Source organism: Pristiophorus japonicus, chromosome 7 (genome assembly GCF_044704955.1).
Source record: "Pristiophorus japonicus isolate sPriJap1 chromosome 7, sPriJap1.hap1, whole genome shotgun sequence".
NCBI classification, from domain to species: Eukaryota; Metazoa; Chordata; class Chondrichthyes; family Pristiophoridae; genus Pristiophorus; species Pristiophorus japonicus.
Genome location: NC_091983.1, coordinates 141,858,183 through 141,878,406, shown reverse-complemented (window position 1 = coordinate 141,878,406; position 20,224 = coordinate 141,858,183). Strand labels below are relative to the sequence as shown.

At 44.3% G+C, this 20,224-nt stretch overlaps 1 protein-coding gene across 5 annotated transcripts in view; it reads left to right on the top strand.

Moving 5' to 3' along the window:
• The window catches only part of map3k7 (mitogen-activated protein kinase kinase kinase 7), a 163,528-nt gene that overhangs the window by 45,139 nt on the left and 98,165 nt on the right, over positions 1-20,224 (top strand). For 4 of the 5 annotated variants that reach the window (XM_070885382.1, XM_070885381.1, XM_070885380.1 and 1 more), the window contains exon 5: positions 18,813-18,951. In XM_070885382.1, coding sequence (XP_070741483.1) covers positions 18,813-18,951 — 139 coding nt within the window. Of the gene's footprint in view, positions 1-18,812; positions 18,952-20,224 lie in introns of those variants that run through there. The other variant, XM_070885383.1, reaches the window with a different exon arrangement.

Sequence of the window (20,224 nt, the reverse complement as noted above, 5' to 3'; positions counted from 1 at the left end):
AGAAGAATGAGAGGTAATCTTATCGAAACATATAAGATTGAGGGGGCTTGACCAGGTGGATGCAGAGAGGATGTTTCCACGGATGGGGGAGACTAGAACTAGAGGGCACAATCTTAGAATAAGGGGCTGCCCATTAAAACAGAGATGAGGAGAAATTTCTTCTGAGGGTTGTAAATCTGTGGAATTCGCTGCCTCAGAGAGTTATGGATGCTGGGACATTGAATAAATTTAAGACAGAAATAGACAGTTTCTTTAACGATAATGGGATAAGGGGTTATGGGGAGCGGGTGTGGAAGTGAGTCTATGATCAGATCAGCCATGATATTGAATGGCAGAGCAGGCTCAAGGGGCCGTATGGCCTACTCCTGTTCCTATTTCTTATGTTCTTATGTAGGATAGGCAGGAGTTAGCACTTTTGGACGCGTCATAGTTTTGGGCTATTGGGTTGTAGATTCAGGTTGCATCCCATACTGACTTTAGTCAGGGATTCAGGTCAGATTGGTCTTTTGTTGGGCTATGAAAATTATGCTCCAAGAAAACATGTTGCATAGAAATTGGGGGGGAGGGCCAAGTCAACTTCTAGTTGAGTCTTTTATCTGCATTGTGCTGCAACTCGATTATCTATCAGGGCACCCCTCCATTATGGAAGTTCTTCATCGTCATCATAGATGGTCCCTCGAAGCGAGGATGACTTGCTTCCACGCCAAAAAGGGATGAGTTCACAGGAGTTTTAATGAAGGACCTAATATTCCAGATCCCGAACTACATTGTGAAGAGTGGAAGATGCCTGTACTTGGTTTTTTTTAAACGTGTGGTGGCTGTTGCACACCAGCCACCACACGGGCTTGACAGAGCTAGGTCTTGGTCCAGTGGAAAAGATTACCCAAGACTAACTGGAGACCAACTCTGTTGCACAGACTGAGCACGTGCACACATCGCAGTGTGGACTGGCCCGTGCTGCCCCTGGGCCCTCATCTCTTCTGGGCCCCAGATTCACACCTCTCCTGGGCCCTGGTCACTTCCCTCTACGGACTCTTGCCGCTCCTTCACCCCTCCTGCTGTGCCTGCACACACTGCAATCAGCGACTTGGCTTCGTAGCCGTCGCCCTCCTGCAGCAGCACGTGCTGCTCCCTGCAGTGGTATGCTGTCGCATGCTGCTCCCTCCAATGGCCCCGGCTTGCCGATGGTCTTGCAGGCCGGGACTGCGCCCATTTCCGGGTCGGGCCGCCGCACGCTGCTCCCTAGAAGTTAATTGAGTTTCCACTGTACTGAACCTGTGTCTGGTCTTTAACATTACATTACTAAAGTAGCTAAATCACTTTGTTTCATTCTAGCTGTTGCCAATGAACTGCTTTTCTATTTTATCATTACGAACGGGAAAAGTCCAGCTTGTCCGTCAAAGCTTGTCCGTCAAACCTCGTCCATACAGCCATGGTGCAACTGAGAAGCATGATCTCTAATGCCCCCCACACACCAGCAGTCATGCGTAATCTCCTGGGGGAGGCAATAAAGCAGATTTTTATAAAATCTTGGGCTAATTCAGGATGAACAAAATATGGGAAATTCCTCAAGGTGAACAAAATGACTTTCAGGAGACCCCAATGAACCATGAGACACATTGACCAATACCCCACCAACCTTATGAACACTTGATACCAGCCACCGTCGGGAACAAAATCATTTTAGTTGTCCTTAATTGACTTCCTGAGGATTAACTTTATTTACTGTTTTTTTTCATTCCTTTTATCTTTTAAGTGATCTTCTTAGCTTACAGATGGTTTGGAGTTATTTTGACTCGTACAGCATAGAAGGAGGCCATAGTTCATGTGCCAGCTCTTTGAAAGAACTCTCCAATTAATCCCACTCCCCTGTTCTTTCTCCATAGCCCTTCAAATTTTTCCTTTTCAAGTTTATCCAATCCCTTTTGAAAGTCACTACTGATTCTGCTTCCACCATCCTTTCAGGCTGTGCATTCCAGATGATCATAACTCTCATTTAAAAAAAAATATTCTCATCTCCCCTCCGATTTTTTTTTTACCAGTTACCTTAAATCTGTGTTCTCTGATTACCAACCCATTTTCCTGTGGAAGCAGTTTCTCCCTATGTACCCCATCAAAACCCCTCATAATTTTGAACACATCAATTAAATCTCCTTCTCTGTTCCAATGACAACAATCCCAGCTTTTCTAGTCTCTTCACATAACTGAAGTCCCTCATCCCTCAACCATTCTAGTAAATCTCCTTGCTACCCTCTCCAAGGCCGTGACATCCTTCTTAAAGTGCAGTGCCCAGAATTGAATACAGTACTTCAGCTGAGGCCTAACCAGTGATTTATAAAGCATAGCATCCTTGCTTTTGTACTCTATGCCTCTACTTACTTAGCCATTGTTATCTCAATCTTGCTATTTTTCATTATATCTCCGAGAAAAAGGTCGAGATGAATTGCTTGCTGCTAGAAGTACCACATTGCTACTTCTAGTATCATTCCTAAAGTTCCTTTCACCATCTGATATATTTTGTAGTGTAGCTCTGGATAACAGTTACTTGCAGTTTCAGTTCGATGTTTAAAAAGCAAAATAACTGTCACCACATCTTCTTTATCAGCACAATACTGCATGCTGCCACTAGGTGGACCAAAAGAACGAGAAATGCTTTTATCTGTTGAGCTGTTCTCAACAGTTTTTCACTTTTCACAGGGAAGCCTTGGCTGCAATATGTATGTTTGTTCTAACCTTACAACCAAGGTAGAAGAAATTATAGCTGACTGGGCAGACGTTAATGTCCCTTAAAATGCTGTTCAAACAATATTTTTTCTTTTGTTTGTTTACGAGTGTAGCTTCATGCTTTATCATTTCTGGAACTCTCCATGGTCTCAATAATTGCTTTTCAAAGTGTTACACATTTGTATTATTTCTGGTTTAACCACTGGTGCAATATCAATTCTGAGTTTTATTTTTATTCATTCATGGGATATGGGCGTTGCTGGCAAAGCCAGCAATTTATAGCCCATCCCCCATTTGCCCATGAGAAAGTGGTGGTGAGCTGCATTCTGCAGTCCATGTGGTGAAGATACTCCCACAGTGACTTTGTTGTAGTGGTTTGTTGCAACCAGGTGGCTTGCTAGGGCAGTTACGAGTCAACCACATTGCTGTGGGTCAATTGAACAATAATCCGTAGGATTTAGTGTTCTCTAATTTATAGGTTTGTAATCAATTCTCATAAATTGACTTTTACCCAAAACTTATTGTACCTCAGTGGGGTTCTTTATGTCCTGACCAACGTTTATCCCGCCAACATCCCCAAAACAGATTATCTGGTCATTCATTTCATTGCAGTTTGTGGGAGCTTGCTGTGTGTAAATTGGCTGCTGTGTTTCCTGCATAACAACAGTGACTGCACTTCCAAAAAGTACACCATTGACTGTAAAACACTTTGGGATGTGTCTCTTGTCTCTGTCTCTCAAGAGGCTAGAACAGAAGAGATGATCAAGTATTGCCCCTTATTAAATGTGTTACTCGTACACTCTGCCTGCTACCTGTGCAGTGTTGGATGTGAGTTTGGTTATGGTACTACCTACTCGTTGCCTTCCATGATTTAAAAAAAAAACACAGTGAAATTCTTCTTTTCAGTTTTCAAGTTGGTGGAAATAAGCACACTTCCTACGTGTGCCAACAGTTCTTAAATTTTATAGAATGATACAGCGCGGAAGAAGGCTGTCCAATTAGTCCCACCACCCTGCTCTTTCCCCATAGCCCTGTAATTGTTTTTCCCTTCAAATATTTAGCCAATTCTCTTTTGAATGTTACTATTGAATCTGCTTCCACCACCCTTTCAGGCAGTGCATTCCAGAGCGTCTTAACGCGCATAAATAAAAAAAATTCTCATCTCTCTTCTGGTTCTATTGCCAATTACCTTCAATCTGTGTTTCTGGTTACCGACCCTTTTGCCGCTGGAAACAGTTTCTCCCAATTTATTCTCAAACTGATTTTGAACACTTCTATGAAATTTCCTCTTCACCTTCTCTGTTCTAAGGAGTACCTCAACCACACTACCCTGATTAACCCTTTCAGTTACTTCATCAAAGAACTTGAACAAGTTAGTCAAACAGAATTTGCCTTTAACAAATGCCTGCTGACTTTCATTCAATAGCCCAAAAATGCCAGTTAATTTTGTCTCTAAATGTTTCCTCACCACTGACATCAGGCTAACTGTCGGGTTGCTGGATTTATCACTCTCCCCTTTTTTAAACAGGGGTGGAATATTTGCAATCCTCTGGCACCACCCCCTTATCCAAGGAGGATTGGAAGATTGTGGCCATGTCTCTGCAATTTCCACCCTGACATCCCTCAGTAACCGAGGATGCATCCAATCCGGACCTGGTGACTTTTCTACCGAGGACTGCCAACCTTATTTTTTAATCTATTACTCTAACTTTTTATCCCATCTAATATCGCTACTGCCTCCTCCTTTACTGCTACATTGCCAGTATCCTCTTCTCTAGTGAAGACAGATGCATATTACTCATTTAGTACCTCAGCATCTGCCTCCACAAGAAGGTCTCCTTTTTGGTCCCTCATCAGCATCACCATTACTTTGACTACCCTTTTACTATTTGTGTATTTATAAAATAGATATCTAAATGTTATACAGGGGGGGGGGAGGCCATCTTAGGCTGGGTGTTGTGTAATGAGAGAGGATTAATTAGCAATCTCGTTGTGCGAGGCCCCTTGGGGAAGAGTGACCATAATATGGTGGAATTCTACATTAGAATGGAGAATGAAACAGTTAATTCAGAGACCATGGTCCAGAACTTAAAGAAGGGTAACTTTGAAGGTATGAGGCGTGAATTGGCTAGGATAGATTGGCGAATGATACTTAAGGGGTTGACAGTGGATGGGCAATGGCGGACATTTAGAGACCGCATGGATGAACTACAACAATTGTACATCCCTGTCTGGCGTAAAAATAAAAAAGGGAAGGTGGCTCAACCGTGGCTATCAAGGGAAGTCAGGGATAGTATTAAAGCCAAGGAAGTGGCATACAAATTGGCCAGAAATAGCAGCGAACCCAGGGACTGGGAGAAATTTAGAACTCAGCAGAGGAGGACAAAGGGTTTGATTAGGGCAGGGAAAATAGAGTACGAGAGGAAGCTTGCAGGGAACATTAAGACGGACTGCAAAAGCTTCTATAGATATGTAAAGAGAAAAAGGTTAGCAAAGACAAACTTGGGTCCCCTGCAGTCAGAATCAGGGGAAGTCATAACTGGGAACAAAGAAATGGCTGACCAATTGAGCAAATACTTTGGTTCGGTATTCACGAAGGAGGACACAAACAACCTTCCGGATATAAAAGGGGTCAGAGGGTCTAGTGAGAAGGAGGAACTGAGGGAAATCTTATTAGTCGGGAAATTGATGGGATTGAAGGCTGATAAATCCCCAGAGTACTTAAGGAGGTGGCCTTGGAAATAGCAGATACATTGACAGTTATTTTCCATGGACTCTGGATCAGTTCCTATGGAGTGGAGGGTAGCCAATGTAACCCCACTTTTTAAAAAAGGAGGGAGAGAGAAAACAGGGAATTATAGACTGGTCAGCCTGACATCGGTAGTGGGTAAAATGATGCAATCAATTATTAAAGATGTCATAGCAGCGCATTTGGAAAGAGGTGACATGATAGGTCCAAGTCAGCATGGATTTGTGAAAGGGAAATCATGCTTGACAAATCTTCTGGAATTTTTTGAGGATGTTTCCAGTAGAGTGGACAAGGGGGAACCAGTTGATGTGGTGTATTTGGACTTTCAGAAGGCTTTCGACAAGGTCCCACACAAGAGATTAATGTGCAAAGTTAAAGCATGTGGGATTGGGGGTAGTGTGCTGACGTAGATTGAGAACTGGTTGGCAGACAGGAAGCAAAGAGTAGGAGTAAATGTGTACTTTTTAGAATGGTAGGCAGTGACTAGTGGGGTACCGCAAGGTTCTGTGCTGGGGCCCCAGCTGTTTACATTGTACAATAATGATTTAGACGAGGGGATTAAATGTAGTATCTCCAGATTTGCGAATAACACTAAGTTGGGTGGCAGTGTGAGCTGCAAGGAGGATGCTATGAGGTTGCAGAGTGACTTGAATAGGTTAGGTGAGTGGGCAAATGCATGGCAGATGAAGTATAATGTGGATAAATGTGAGGTTATCCACTTTGGTGGTTAAAAACAGAGACACAGACTATTATCTGAATGCTGACAGATTTGGAAAAGGGGAGGTGCAACGAGATCTGGGTGTCATGGTACATCAGTCATTGAAGGTTGGCATGCAGGTACAGCAGGTGGATAAGAAAGCAAATGGCATGTTGGCCTTCATAGCGAGGGAATTTGAGTACAGGGGCAGGGAGGTGTTACTACAGTTGTACAGGGTCTTGGTGAGGCCACACCTGGAGTATTGTGTACAGTTTTGGTCTCCTAACTTGAGGAAGGACATTCTTGCTATTGAGGGAGTGCAGCGAAGGTTCACCAGACTGATTCCAGGATAGCGGGACTGACATATCAAGAAAGACTGGATCAACTGGTCTTGTATTCACTGGAGTTCAGAAGAATGAGAGGGGATCTCATAGAAACGTTTAAAATTCTGACGGGTTTAGACAGGTTAGATGCAGGAAGAATGTTCCCAATGTTGGGGAAGTCCAGAACCAGGGGTCACAGTCTTAAGGATAAGGGGTAAGCCATTTAGGACCGAGATGAGGAGAAACTTCTTCACCCAGAGAGTGGTGAATCTGTGGAATTCTCTACCACAAAAAGTTGTTGAGGCCAATTCACTAAATATGTTCAAAAAGGAGTTCGATGTAGTCCTTACTACTCGGGGGATCAAGGGGCATGGCGAGAAAGCAGGAATGGGGTACTGAAGTTGCATGTTCAGCCATGAACTCATTGAATGGCGGTGCAGGCTCGAAGGGCCGAATGGCCTACTCCGGCACCTATTTTCTGTGTTTCTATGTTTCTATGCAGTTGACTGGATTAAAATAAAAGTACCAACTTTGAAACACAAGCAAAATCATGACTCTGCTTGCCTGTGACATGGACGATGAGGGCTGGCCTCACTGAATTTTGCAAGGCTAGTCCCTCTTGCTCAGTAATAGGCTCCCTGTGCAAGAAAAAAAACAGGCACAACAAGCCTAGCCAGCAATATTGTTGCCTGGAGCTGTGTTGGGGGTGATCAGAAATTCAGCCAGGCAACAGCTTTTACTGGCCTGCTGCTTAACATTAAAGGGGTGCTTTTTCATGTACTACAACTATTGTTTGTTCATAGACTTACTAAAAAGACACATTTATATCGTGACTTTCACGACCGCCGGATATCCCAAAACGTTTTACAGCCAATGAAGTACTTTTTGAAGTGTAGTCACTGTTGTACCGTAGGAAACTCAGCAGCAGAATTTGCACACAGCAAACTCTCACAAACAGCAATGTGATAATGACCAGGTCATCTTTTCTAGTGATGTTGATTGATTAGTGATTGCTGCACAAATATTTGATTGTGCAGATGTCTGGAAGGAGACATGTGGGACAAACTTCCCTATTTACTTGTGACACTTTGGAGCTCCTGCTTCAAAAGGTGCCGCAAAGGAGCATGGTCCTCAAGCAGTATGTCACCCTGCTGTGAAGGCTGAGGTGCAAGCTGTATGAATGGAAGTGATGCAGCATGTAAGTCAGTCAATCGTGTGTAGCACCTGGTGCAAGTGCACAATTATTACTATTTGGGTAAAGGACATGTAGCACAAATTTATACGGTGACTTGCTTTACCCTTGGGGACATCGGATGCAAAGCATAGCGATGATCTTCTCTCAACACTCTTAGTGCACAAAGGGTATAGGACAAACTTCCAATAGGGGAAACACAAATAGCTTGTACTGAAGGACATAAATGTTCAAAGTTGTGGTCTGAACTAGTACTGTCCTCAGGAATTGCATGCATGCTGCAGTCCAGTGCCCTCGCACAAACAGTGTTATGGACTCGCCCATGAATACCATTTAGAATGCCTTGGACTCTTGGGAACTATGTCACATGGAAAAAAAAAAGTGAAGTGCTTTCTCCAGCTGCTGTCTCCTTTGCTCATGGAAAATTATAAAGATGTTGGCATTACTAATGCATCTATGAACATCAGACTGGCTGATTTGGCAGATAGCCTGGAAGGGTCCTGTAGTGCAGAACCTTATTGCAGTGGTGACCTTCACAACTACGGGAAGTGCTGTCCCAGTTTTTGAAGTGGTCTGCAGGTCAGTCTAATGTGAATGGCATAGCTTGGTCAATGCTTGTTCAATTAGCCAACGACAGTGAAGAGTACACCCAAATTATTAGGGTATTTAAATAGAACCATAGAAATTTTATAGCACAGAAGGAGACCGTTTAGCCTATTGTGTCTATGCTGGTTCTTTGGTAGCACAATCCAAAATAATCCCACTGCCCTGCCTTCTCCTCATAGACCTGAATCTTCCTCTGCTTCAGGATACTAATACCAACTAAGATACTTTTGTATCTGCATATGATGACCCCCTCGGATATTGTCCTCATTTAAATCATGTAGCAAAATGGGAATGTACAAAGAGATTCCCGCTGGGCAGTTTGTTAACTGTAAATTACAATATAGCAGCAGAGGCAAAGACTATAGGAAAGTCTTGCATGCCAAACAAAGGTCTTTGTAAAAATGGCAAATTACACCGGCAAATAAAAAATGTTAACTACAAAATGCACCAGTATGAAAATAGAGATACAAAATCAACAACTTTCAAGTTCCATTATCTAAACAACATCCTAGTTTTAAGAAGCCAAGTAAGGCAGGCTCAGGCAAATTTCATGAAAGTTGCCTTGAGATTTAATTTGAATAATTCTACGAAATTAAGTTCCTTTACCAACCAAAACCACGGTTGACAAATCAGTCGACCTGTGTATGACTCATTTTACAAGTCTCACATTCCCACAGTGAGGCTCCATGCCAACAACAGAGCCTTGTAAAATTAGGCTAAGAATAAATGAGAATTCTGCAGTTAAAGATGTCGGATAAATTAATTAATGTGTGTGTTAAATATTTCAAAGTATGTTGCCAATAGCTATTGAAGTCTAGAGTTTTATTCTGCATTTGCGCCCACATACACCTGCAATCTGAGTTTAAAAGACCATGGAATTTTGGGCATAGGTGAGTTATGTGCGTAATTACAATACGTCAAAGTCTCCGCAATCTTTTGCATCTGTCTGAAAATTCCGCCAAATGAATCTCTGTCCACACAACTGGCCACGCCCCGACTCTCATGTGAGGATTCCCCAATTTGGGGTGCTGGTGGAGTCTGTGATCAGATTTTCAGGTGCAGCAGGAAATAAAATAATTTTTCTGGTCTTTTTAATTGCAATTTTTGAGTGTTTTAAAAAAAATATATATATATATCCCCATTGAGACCTGCTCTGTTTTCTACTTTAATTCATTTTTATGCCACAGTTATCAGTCACAATTGAAATTGCAAAGCTTCTCCAATTGCAGGTTCTTAAACATGCTATGCTTGACATGCATCTTCTTGGGCAGTCCCTCTGAGTCGAGGATGGCTTGCTTCCACACTAATGAGTTCTCGGCTGACTGATGAGTCCAATGCAGGACCTACAGTCTCTGTCACAGGTAGGGCAAGACGGTGGTTGGAGGGACAGGTGGGTGGGGTGCTTGGGTTGTTGTGCACTCCTTCCACTGTTTGCGCTTGGCTTCCGCGTGCTCCCAGTGAAGAGACTCTGTGTTTAGCGTCTTCCCGGATACTTCTCCTCCACTTTGAGAGTGGTCTTGGGTCAGGGATTCCCAGGTGTTGGTGGGGATGTTGCACTTTTTCAAGGAGGCTTTGAGAGTGTTTTTGAAGTGTTTCTTCTGCCTACCTGGGCTCGCTTGCCGTGTTGGAGCTCTGAGTAGAGCGCTTGCTTTGGGAGTCTAGTATCGGATATGCGGACGATGTGGCCCGTCCATCGGAGCTGATCAAGTGGGGGTGTTGGCCTGAGCGAGAACACTGACGGTGTGCCGATCCTGCCAATGGATTTTCAGGATCTTTCGGAGGCAGTGTTGGTGGTACTTCTCCAGTGCTTTGAGGTGCCTGCAGTACATAGTCCATGTCTCTGAAGCATATAGGAGGGCGGGTATCACTACTGCTCTGTAGACCATGAGCTTGATGCCCAGCTTGAGATCCTGGTCTTCAAACACCCTCTTCCTCAGGCGACCGTAGGCTGCACTGGCACACTGAAGGCGGTGTTAGACTTTGTCATCGACGTCTGTCCTTGTTGACAGTAGGCTCCCGAGGTATGGCAAATGGTTCACATTGTACAAGGCCTAGTCATTGACGCAAGCGGCGTCTGCGTACTATAATTCAATAACAGAGGATGGGACGACCTTCGATCTGGACTGGGGGTGACGGAGGTTGAACAATTTCCCATTTGTTCTGTAGATTAGCTCCACTCCAGCGGGGAGCTTATTGAGGGTGAGATGGAGCATTGCAGTCAGGAAGATCGAAAAAAGCGTTGGTCGATGACACACCACCCTTGCTTGACCCCGGTCCACAAGTGTATTGGGTCTGTGGTGGATCCGTTGGTTAGGATCGCAGCCTGCATGGCATCGTGAAGCAGGCGGAAGATGGTGACGAACTTTTGAGGGCAGCCGAATTTAATAATCCCTCATGTTTAACACTGTCGAAGTCCTTTGTGAGGTCAAAGAAAGCCATGTACAGGAGTTGGTGCTGCTCCCTGCATTTCTCTTGAATTTGATGCGGGGTGAAGATCATGCGCCCCTTAGTGGGCGGAATCCGCATTGCAACTCTGGGAGGAGCTCTTCAGCCACTGGAAGAAGGCGATTGAGGAGGATTCTTGCAATGACTTTCCCTATGGCAGACAGCAGGGAAACTCCTCTGTAATTACTGCAATCGGACTTGTCACCTTTCTTGCAGGTGGTCACGATTAGAGCGTCTTTGAGATCCCCTGGCATACTCTTCTCCTTCCAAATAAGAGAAATTGGTTCATGGATTTGTGCCAATAGTACTTCTCTGCCCTGCTTAATGCTTCGGCAGGGATTCTATTGGCTCCCGAGGCCTTGTTGTTGTTCAGTTGTCGGATGGTCATTTCAACCTCGTGCCGGGCTAGATTTGTGCTGAGGTGGTGGTGGGTAGCATGCTGCGGGATGGAGTAGAGGACACTCGATCGAAGACAGAGTTTCGGTTAAGGAGATCTTCGAAGTGCTCCTTCCAGCGGGCACTGACTGCCTCTCTGTCCTTGATGGCCCTCAGTGGGTAGGAACTTGGGTGCTTGGGCCGTAGGTGGTCTTGACTGCGCTAAAGAATCCACGCACGTCGTGGTTGTCAGCTAGTTGCTGGATCTCCTGTGCTTTTTCCACCCACCATCATCATAGGCCCCTCAAAATCAAGGAAGACTTGCTTCCACTCAAAATGAATTCTCAGGTGACTGTACAGTCCAATACGGGAATTACAGTCTCTGTCACAGGTGGGACAGACAGTCGTTGAAGAAAAAGGTGGGCGGGGAGTCTGGTTTGCCACACGCTCCTTCTGCTGCCTGCGCTTGTTTTCTGCATGCTCTCGGTGACGAGACTCTAGGTGCTCAACGCTCTCCCAGATGCTCTTCCTCCACAGGGCGGTCTTTGGCCAGGAACTCCCACCTTTCTTTAGGTCGCGAGTTTTATGTTGGACCTCAGCCTTCAGACGTCTACAGAGCTGCTTTCTTGCTCTCGAATTGTGTTGCTGTTTCCAGTTCAAGAATGCCTTGCGCTTGTGGTTTATTAGCTTCTGGATCTCCTGGTTGTTCTCATCGAACCAGTCTTGATGTTTCCTGGTGAAGTGACCAAGTGTCTCTTCACAGGTGCTAATTATGGAGGCCTTAAGGGCAGACCAGGCGCTGTGGACACTCTGCATCTCCGGTTCACTGGAAATCATCAGGTTGGTTGTGAGGCGCTGGCTGAATAGGGCTTTCTTAGCAGGGTTTTTGAATGCTCCAGCGTTGATTTTCCTGCGGCAGCGTTTCTGTTGTCACCGCTGTTTTGGGGCTATGTTGATGGAAATGACAGTCATTCCGGCAGTCGTCAGCTCCCATCATGGCGCGGGTGATGTGGACGTCCTTGTGGTCCCTCACTCGGATGATGACGTAGTCAAGCAGATGACAGTGCTTGGAGCGAGGGTGTTGCCATGAGGCCTTGTACTTGTCTCTCTGACAGAACAAGGTGTTGGATATGACAAGGCCATGTTCTAAGCATTTTGTCAGGAAGAGGGTACCATAGGAGTTGGTTTTTCCCTACTCCCAATCTGTCTGCCAATCACACCTCCCCAGAGGTCTGTGTCCTTTCCAACTCTGGCATTAAAGTCGCCAAGGAGAATCAGCTTGTCACCCGTTGGGATTTGGGTCAGGGATTGTTCAAGGCTGGAGTAGAATTGCTCTCTGGTCTCGTCTGTAGCTTCCAGTGTTGGGGCGTACACACTGATGCCTGTAGCACAATGGTTCCGGGCTAGTGAGCCAAAGGGTCATGAGACATTCGTTTATTCCATAAGGGGAGTCTCTGAGATGCCCAACTAGCTCATTTTTTATGGCGAAGCATACCCCATGGAGGTGGTGTCGTTCTTAGAAACATAGAAAGTAGGTGCAGAAGTAGGCCATTCGGCCCTTCGAGCCTGCATCATCATTCAATATGATCATGGCTGATCATGCAACTTCAGTACCCCATTCCCGCTTTCTCTCCATATCCCTTGATCCCTTTAGCCGTAAGGGCCACATCTAACTCCCTTTTGAATATATCTAACGAACTGGCCTCAACAGCTTTCTGTGGTAGAGAATTCCACAGGTTCACAATTCACTGAGTGAAGTTTCTCCTTATCTCAGTCCTAAATGGCTTACCCCTTATCCTTAGACTGTGACTCCTGGTTTTGTACTTCTCCAACCTCGGGCACATTCTTCCTGCATCTAACCTGTCCAATCCTGTCAGAATTTTATGTTTCTATGAGATTCCCTCTCATTCTTCTAAATTCCAGTTAATATAAGCCTAGTCGATCCAGTCTTTCTTCATATGTCAGTCCTGCCATTCCGGGAATCAGTCTGGTGAACCTTCGCTGCACTCGCTCAATAGCAAGAATGTCCTTCCTCAGATTAGGAGACCAAAACTGTACACAATATTCAAGGAGTGGCCTCACCAAGGGCCCTGTACAACTGCAGCAAGACCTCCCTGCTCCGATACTCAAATCCTCTCACTATGAAGGCCAACATGCCATTTGCCGCCTTCACCGCCTGCTGTACCTGCATGCCAACTTTCAATGACTGATGTACCATGACACCCAGGTCTCGTTACACCTCCCTTTTCCTAATCTGTCACCATTCAAGATGATAATCTGCCTTCCTGTTTTTGCCACCAAAGTGGATAACCTCACATTTATCTACATTATACTGCACCTGCAATGCATTTGCCCACTCACCTAACCTGTTCAAGTCACCCTGTAGTCTCTTAGCATCTTCCTCACTGCTCACACTGCCATTCAGCTTAGTGCCATCTACAAACTTGGAGATATTCTGTTCAATTCCTTCGTCTAAATCATTAATGTATATTGTAAATAGCTGGGGTCCCTGCACTGAATCTTGCGGTACCCCACTAGTCACTGCCTGCCATGCTAAAAGGACCTGTTTATTCCTACTCTTTGCTTCCTGTCTGCCAACCAGTTCTCCATCCACGTCAATACATTACCCCCAATACCATGTGCTTTAATTTTGCACACTAATTTCTTGTGTGGGGCCTTGTCAACATCCTTTTGAAAGTCCAAATACACCACATCCACTGGTTCTCCCTTGTCCACTCAACTAGTTACATCCTCAAAAAATTCTGGAAGATTTGTCGAGCATGATTTCCCTTTCATAAATCCTTGCTGACTTGGACCAATCCTGTCACTGCTTTCCAAATGCGCTGCTATTACATCTTTAATAATTGATTTCAACATTTTTCCCACTACCGTTGTCAGGCTAACCGGTCTATAATTCCGTTTTCTCTCTCCCTCTTTTTTTTAAAGTGGGGTTATATTAGCTACCCTCCACTCCATACAAACTGAATCAGAGTCCATGGAATGTTGCAAAATGATCACCAATGCATCCACTATTTCTAGGGCCACTTAAGTACAAAGGGATGCAGACTATCAGACCCTGGGGATTTATCGGTCTTCAATCCCATCAATTTCCCTAACAATTTCCTGACTAATAAGGATTTCCTTCAGTTCCTCCTTCTCGCTAGACCCTCTGTCCCCTAGTATTTCCGGAAGGTTATTTGTGTCTTCCTTAGTGAAGACAGAACCAAAGTATTTGTTCAATTGGTCTGCCATTTCTTTGTTCCCCATAATAAATTCATCTGATTCTGACTGTAAGGGACTTGCATTTGCCTTCACTAATCTTTTTCTCTTCACATATCAGTGGAAGCTTTTGCAGTCAGTTTTTATGTTCCCTGCAAGCTTACTCCCATATTCTATTTTCTCCCTCCTAATTAAACCCTTCGTCCCCCTCTGCTGAATTCTAAATTTCTCCCAGTCCTCAGATTTGCTGTTTTTTCTGGCCAATTTATATGCCTCTTCCTTGGATTTAACACTATCCCTAATTTCCCTTGTTAGCCACGGTTGAGCCACCTTCTCTGTTTTATTTTTACGCCAGACAGGGATGTACAATTGTTGAAGTTCATCCATGTGATCTTTAAATGTTTGCCATTGCTTATCCACCATCAACCATTTAAGTATAATTTGCCAGTCTATCCTAGCCAATTCTCGTCTCATACCATCGAAGTTACCTTTCTTTAAGTTCAGGATCCTAGTCTCTGACTTAACTGTGTCACTCCCCATCTTAATGAAGAATTCTACCATATTATGGTCGCTCTTCCCCAAGGGGCCTCGCACAACAAGATTGCTAATTTAATCCCCTCTCATTACACAACACCCAGTCTAGGATGGTCTGCTCTCTAGTTGGTTCCTCGACATATTGGTCGAGAAAACCATCCCTTATACACTCCAGGAAATCCTCCTCCACTGTATTGCTACCAGTTTGGTTAGCCCAATCTATATGTAGATTAAAGTCACCCATGATAACTGCTGTACCTTTATTGCACGCATCCCTAATTTCTTGTTTGATGCTGTCCCCAACCTCACTACTACTGTTTGGTGGTCTGTACACAACTCCCACTCGCGTTTTCTGCCCATTGATGTTCCACAGCTCGACCCATACAGATTCCACATCATCCAAGCTAATGTCCTTCCTTACGATTACGTTAATCTCCTCTTTAACCAGCAACGCCACCCCACCTCCTTTTCCTTTCTCTCTATCCTTCCTCAATATTGAATACCCCTGGATGTTGAGTTCCCAGCCTTGGTCACCCTGGAGCCACGTCTCTGTAATCCCAATTACATCATATCCGTTAACAGCTGTCTGCGCAGTTAATTCATCCACCTTATTACGAACGCTCCTCGCATTGAGAGACAGAGCCTTCAGGCTTGTTTTTTTTAACACTCTTTGTCTTTTTAGAATTACCGTATATACTCGCGTATCATGCGACTTTTGAAAACCTAAATTGTAACCTAAATTTGGGGGGTAGCATGATACGCGAGATACAAAATTTGCGGGTGTGAAGTGCTGGCCAAGATTAGGCTGTTAGGCTGTTAAGCAGACCGTATCCATTTACGGTAAGTCAAATAGTACATATGTATATCAAATAAAGATGATTTTGATAAAACTGCTGTTTTACTTGCTGATACACACGTAATGTTTACACTTTCCAAATCAGCTGAGAGGCTAACTACCAAAGGAAAACAGAAACGATTCTTAATTTCGGACACAGCTTTCTCCGACACCAAACAGCTTTGCAGCTTTAATGTTGTTGCTTTGTTCCGCTTCGGCAACAACGTGCAGCTTAAATTTGGCAGTATATTTCTTCGCAGATCTTTTCTCCATAGTGGCTAAGGGTAGAATGTAAAAATATATTTGTCATAGTTTACTACCTTAGATGAGATTTGGAACGAAATACGGTAACTGTTTATTATCGTAATGAGAAACAGCAAAACAGCTGTTTCTCATTCGGTTGTTTACGGCGGAAGAGTCGTTTCATGATTCGGTTGTTAAGGTCTGTATTCGATCGTTGTTATGTGTTAGGGTACTTGTTACGTGTTGGGTACTTGTTAAACTTGTTTGAAAGCCTAGCCTAGTGTCATCTGGTATCTCAAAAAAGTGACTCGCATGATACATAGGATATATGATAAAATCATGTTTTGGGGACGAAAATTTAGGGGTCGCATGATACGTGAGATTGTAGGATACACGAGTATATACGGTATGTTGTAATGTGGCCCTTTTTGACTTTTGTCTTTGATTTCTCTGCCCTCTACTTTTACTTATCTTCTTTCTACCTTTTGCTTCTGCCCCCATTTTACTTCCCTCTGTCTCCCTGCACAGATTCCCATCCCCCAGCCATATTAGTTTAAACCCTCCCCAACAGCACTAGCAAACATTCCCCCTAGGACATCGGTTCCCGTCCTGCCCAGGTGCAGACCGTCGGTTTGTACTGGTCCCACCTCCCCCAGAACCGGTTCCAATGTCCCAGGAATTTGCATCCCTCCCTCTGCACCTTTCCTCAAGTCACGTATTCATCTTAACTATCCTGCTATTTCTACTCTGAGTAGTACGTGGCACTGGTAGCAATCCTGAGATTACTACTTTTTAATTTAACTCCTAGCTCCCTAAATTCAGCCGGTAGGACTTCATCCTTTTTTTTTACCTATATCGTTGGTTCTTCTGGTTTACCTTTGCAGAAGAAGGTGCAACCATCATCTTGTTCCTTGAGCTGGCCTTTCCCTGCCTGCTGAGTCTCGCTTAGGGCGGTGATGTCTCTTGAATCGTCTTGAGTTCCCGGGCAACGATAGCAGTGAAGCATTGGGGTTGTCCATGAGGGTCCTGATGTTCCAGGTTCTGAACTTCATTTTAAAGGGTGGAAGATGCCTGTGAGTGAATTCTTTTAACGTGGAGTGGTTGTTGCATTGCAGCTCTTGGTCCAATGGCAAAGGGATCCAAGATGATTAGAGACCAGGCTCCGCTTCATGAGCCTAGTACACACTCACACTCACACAGTCCTCCCTCCTTCCCACAGGTCCTCTCTCCCTGGATTTCATAAGATGCAGTATAGCCTCCCGACCTCGCTGTTGGCCCGTGCTGCACTTTCCTTGAGCCTCGACCCCGTTGCTGGTACACGCTGCACCATTCCTGGGTCCCGGCCTCGCTCCAAGATACGCAGCCAATCAGCGATCTGGTTTCTGGTGATGTCACACTTTGATTTTGTTCCCCTCTCTGGTCGGCTTGCACTGCTCCTGGCGGCGTAGCTCCTTTTATCCCTGCTGCTGGTGTCTCCACCCAGGTCGGCGCTGCGGTTGACATGCATGAATGATGGTTGAATGAGTTGTAACTTAAATTTGAATACTCAAAGAAGAAATATACTGATATGGGTTTGGTATTTTCCTTGATTGTTTACACTGATTTACGCCCATTTACACCCATTTTAAGTTGGGATGTATTCTAATGAGATGGGAAAGAGCATTATTGGGCACATTTTCAGGTCTAACTTCCAGGCTGTGGCCAAGGAAGACATTCCAGGCCTACGGCTTGTATCCAGTATTGAACTTGCAAAAGTCCTATTGCTTGCTGTGACTGGCTTCACATGGGATTAAAAAAAAACGGTTTGTGAGAGAGGTAAAACCAAAGACAAACTGCAACCCTTCTCTAATCTCTCCAGGTTAAGCAAGTTTCTTCAGGCTTTAGGTTCCGCTAGATCTCGGATAGGCCGGGGCAGCTATCATTGTAATACTTTCCTGGGGATTCAATCCACTTTAAAGAGCTTAATCTGTTAAATTACAGTAATATTGTAAGACATGTTTATAGTTTGCTGTTGCTTTTGAGACAGTGGGGCACTATAACGGCCTCCTAGGTCCATACACCACCCTTTTTACACTTCCTTCCATGGTTATTCCCCATCGGACACCGATTGGAAACTGAGTTAACTAAAATATGGTCCCCCACTACTTACAGAACAATGTATAACTCGGCAAATTTCTATTAAAGCTGCAGACGGCAAGGAGAGAACAGCACATTTGCCATTGACTGCAGGCTTTAAATGTGAAAGCGCCTTCAGTCTTCTACAGTATTCTGTGTAATAACTGCAGTAGATTTGAAGAAGGAACTTGTGTGACCTTAATTAGCTGAACAACGGGAGAAGATCTATTATGATAAATAGGTCTTAAGAATTGCATATTATGTTAACATATATTTGCTGCAAGGAATACGCTTTGACTTAAGCTTTTCAGTAGGAGACTCAAAATGTTAAAGAACCATTTCAGAAATAGGAAAAGCCAATTTTTCCGAACAAACTTGCTCCCTTTTACTTGGTCTTCCCACTTTGTCACCACATCCTATTATGGTCTCTTTCTCCAGAAACACCCTGATTATCTCGAACATCTTTATACTATTTGATCTAATTAATATCCATGATAAATTATTCTTATATGTTATAAATATCAAACTGATTCCCTTCTGAGTACAATAGTGGCTTCGGCATTCAAAACAAACTTGACCATTTTTGTAATTCTTGAGGTAATTGCTGCTATAGCTGTCAACTTCAATTGGTAGTGATACATTCTTAGCTGGATTTAGGCCACCTTATTGAATTTCTAATATTGAACTAAATTGTCAAATGGTTGAAAAGAATGCCTTTCAGTAATGTCTCATGATGAGCCCTTGTTGATTTACAGTGCTACATGGAGCTGAACCCCTACCGTATTACACTGCTGCCCATGCAATGAATTGGTGTTTACAGTGTGCACAAGGAGTGGCGTACCTACATGGCATGAAACCCAAGGCTTTAATCCACAGGGACCTCAAACCACCAAAGTAGGTTCTTTGTTAATGGCCGCTATTATAGATTGTAACAATGAATAACATTATTATGATTTGCATAAGATGAAAAGTAGCTGTGTTTGAGATTGGGCCTGAGGCACATTAGAGAGAGCTTTACTCTGTATCTGACTTAGTGGGAATACTTAATACTGATATTAGATCCTCAGAATTGGAAGTGTTCCATTCCCAGCACAAGAAAATGATTCTCCAAGCTGTGAACAAACCCAGCCCTACCAGGAGAAGGTGCTGTGTGATGTTTACCAAAATTACTGTGCACCCCATTGACCAAAGTCAGCATTCTGCCTCCTTTGCCCAGCCCTTGCAACAATCTAGACCCTCTTGAGTTTTATTCAACCTGCAGGTACATCCCACTCGATGACAACAGGGGGACCCCTCCACCCAATCAGTGTGGATTGAGGCAATGCGGAAGGCTGTTGAAAATGTTATGTATTGCCTAAGATGAAACCATTAGAACATAAGAGCAGGAGTCGGCCATACAGCCCCTCGTGCCTGCTCCGCCATTCAATAAGATCATGGTTGATCATCGACCTCAGCTCCACTTTTTCCCCCCCCCCCCCCCCCCCCCCTGATCTCCATATCCTTAGATTCCCCAAGACTCAACAAATCTATCTATCTCAGTCTTGAATATCTTCAGACACTCCGCATCCACAGCCCACTGGGGGCAGAGAATTCCAAAGATTCACAACCCTCTGAGTGAAGAAATTCCTCCTCATCTCCATCTTAAATGACCTACCCCTTATTCTGAGACTGTGTCCCTTAGATCTAAACACTCCAGCCAGGGGAAACAAGCTCGCAGCATCCACCCTTTCAATCCCCTTCAGAATCTTGTATATTTCAATGAAATCACCTCTCATTCTTCGAAACTCCAGAGAGTATAGACCCATTTTGCACAATCTCGCGTCATAAAACAGCCCCTCTCATCCCTCAAACCATGAGAAATTCTTCAAAATTTGGCCCCTTTTCTTTGCTCGTTCCCAGTAGCAGGATAGCATTTCATCAGTCCCTACATAAGCATTGCCCAAGCACCTGGAGCACACTCTGCCATGCCTCTGTCAAACCTCTAGTGGCGCAATCAAAACCAACCTAGCACTAGCATAGTGCACCATGCTTGATGCAAATACCACTGTCACTCTATGGTGCCAATCACTAGTGCTGGTGTAGGGTTTGGTGACTTCAATCTCCATTTCCTCTTCTTGTCCTCTCCTCTGATTTCCCTGTCCTCCTTTAACCTCTCCCTACATATAAA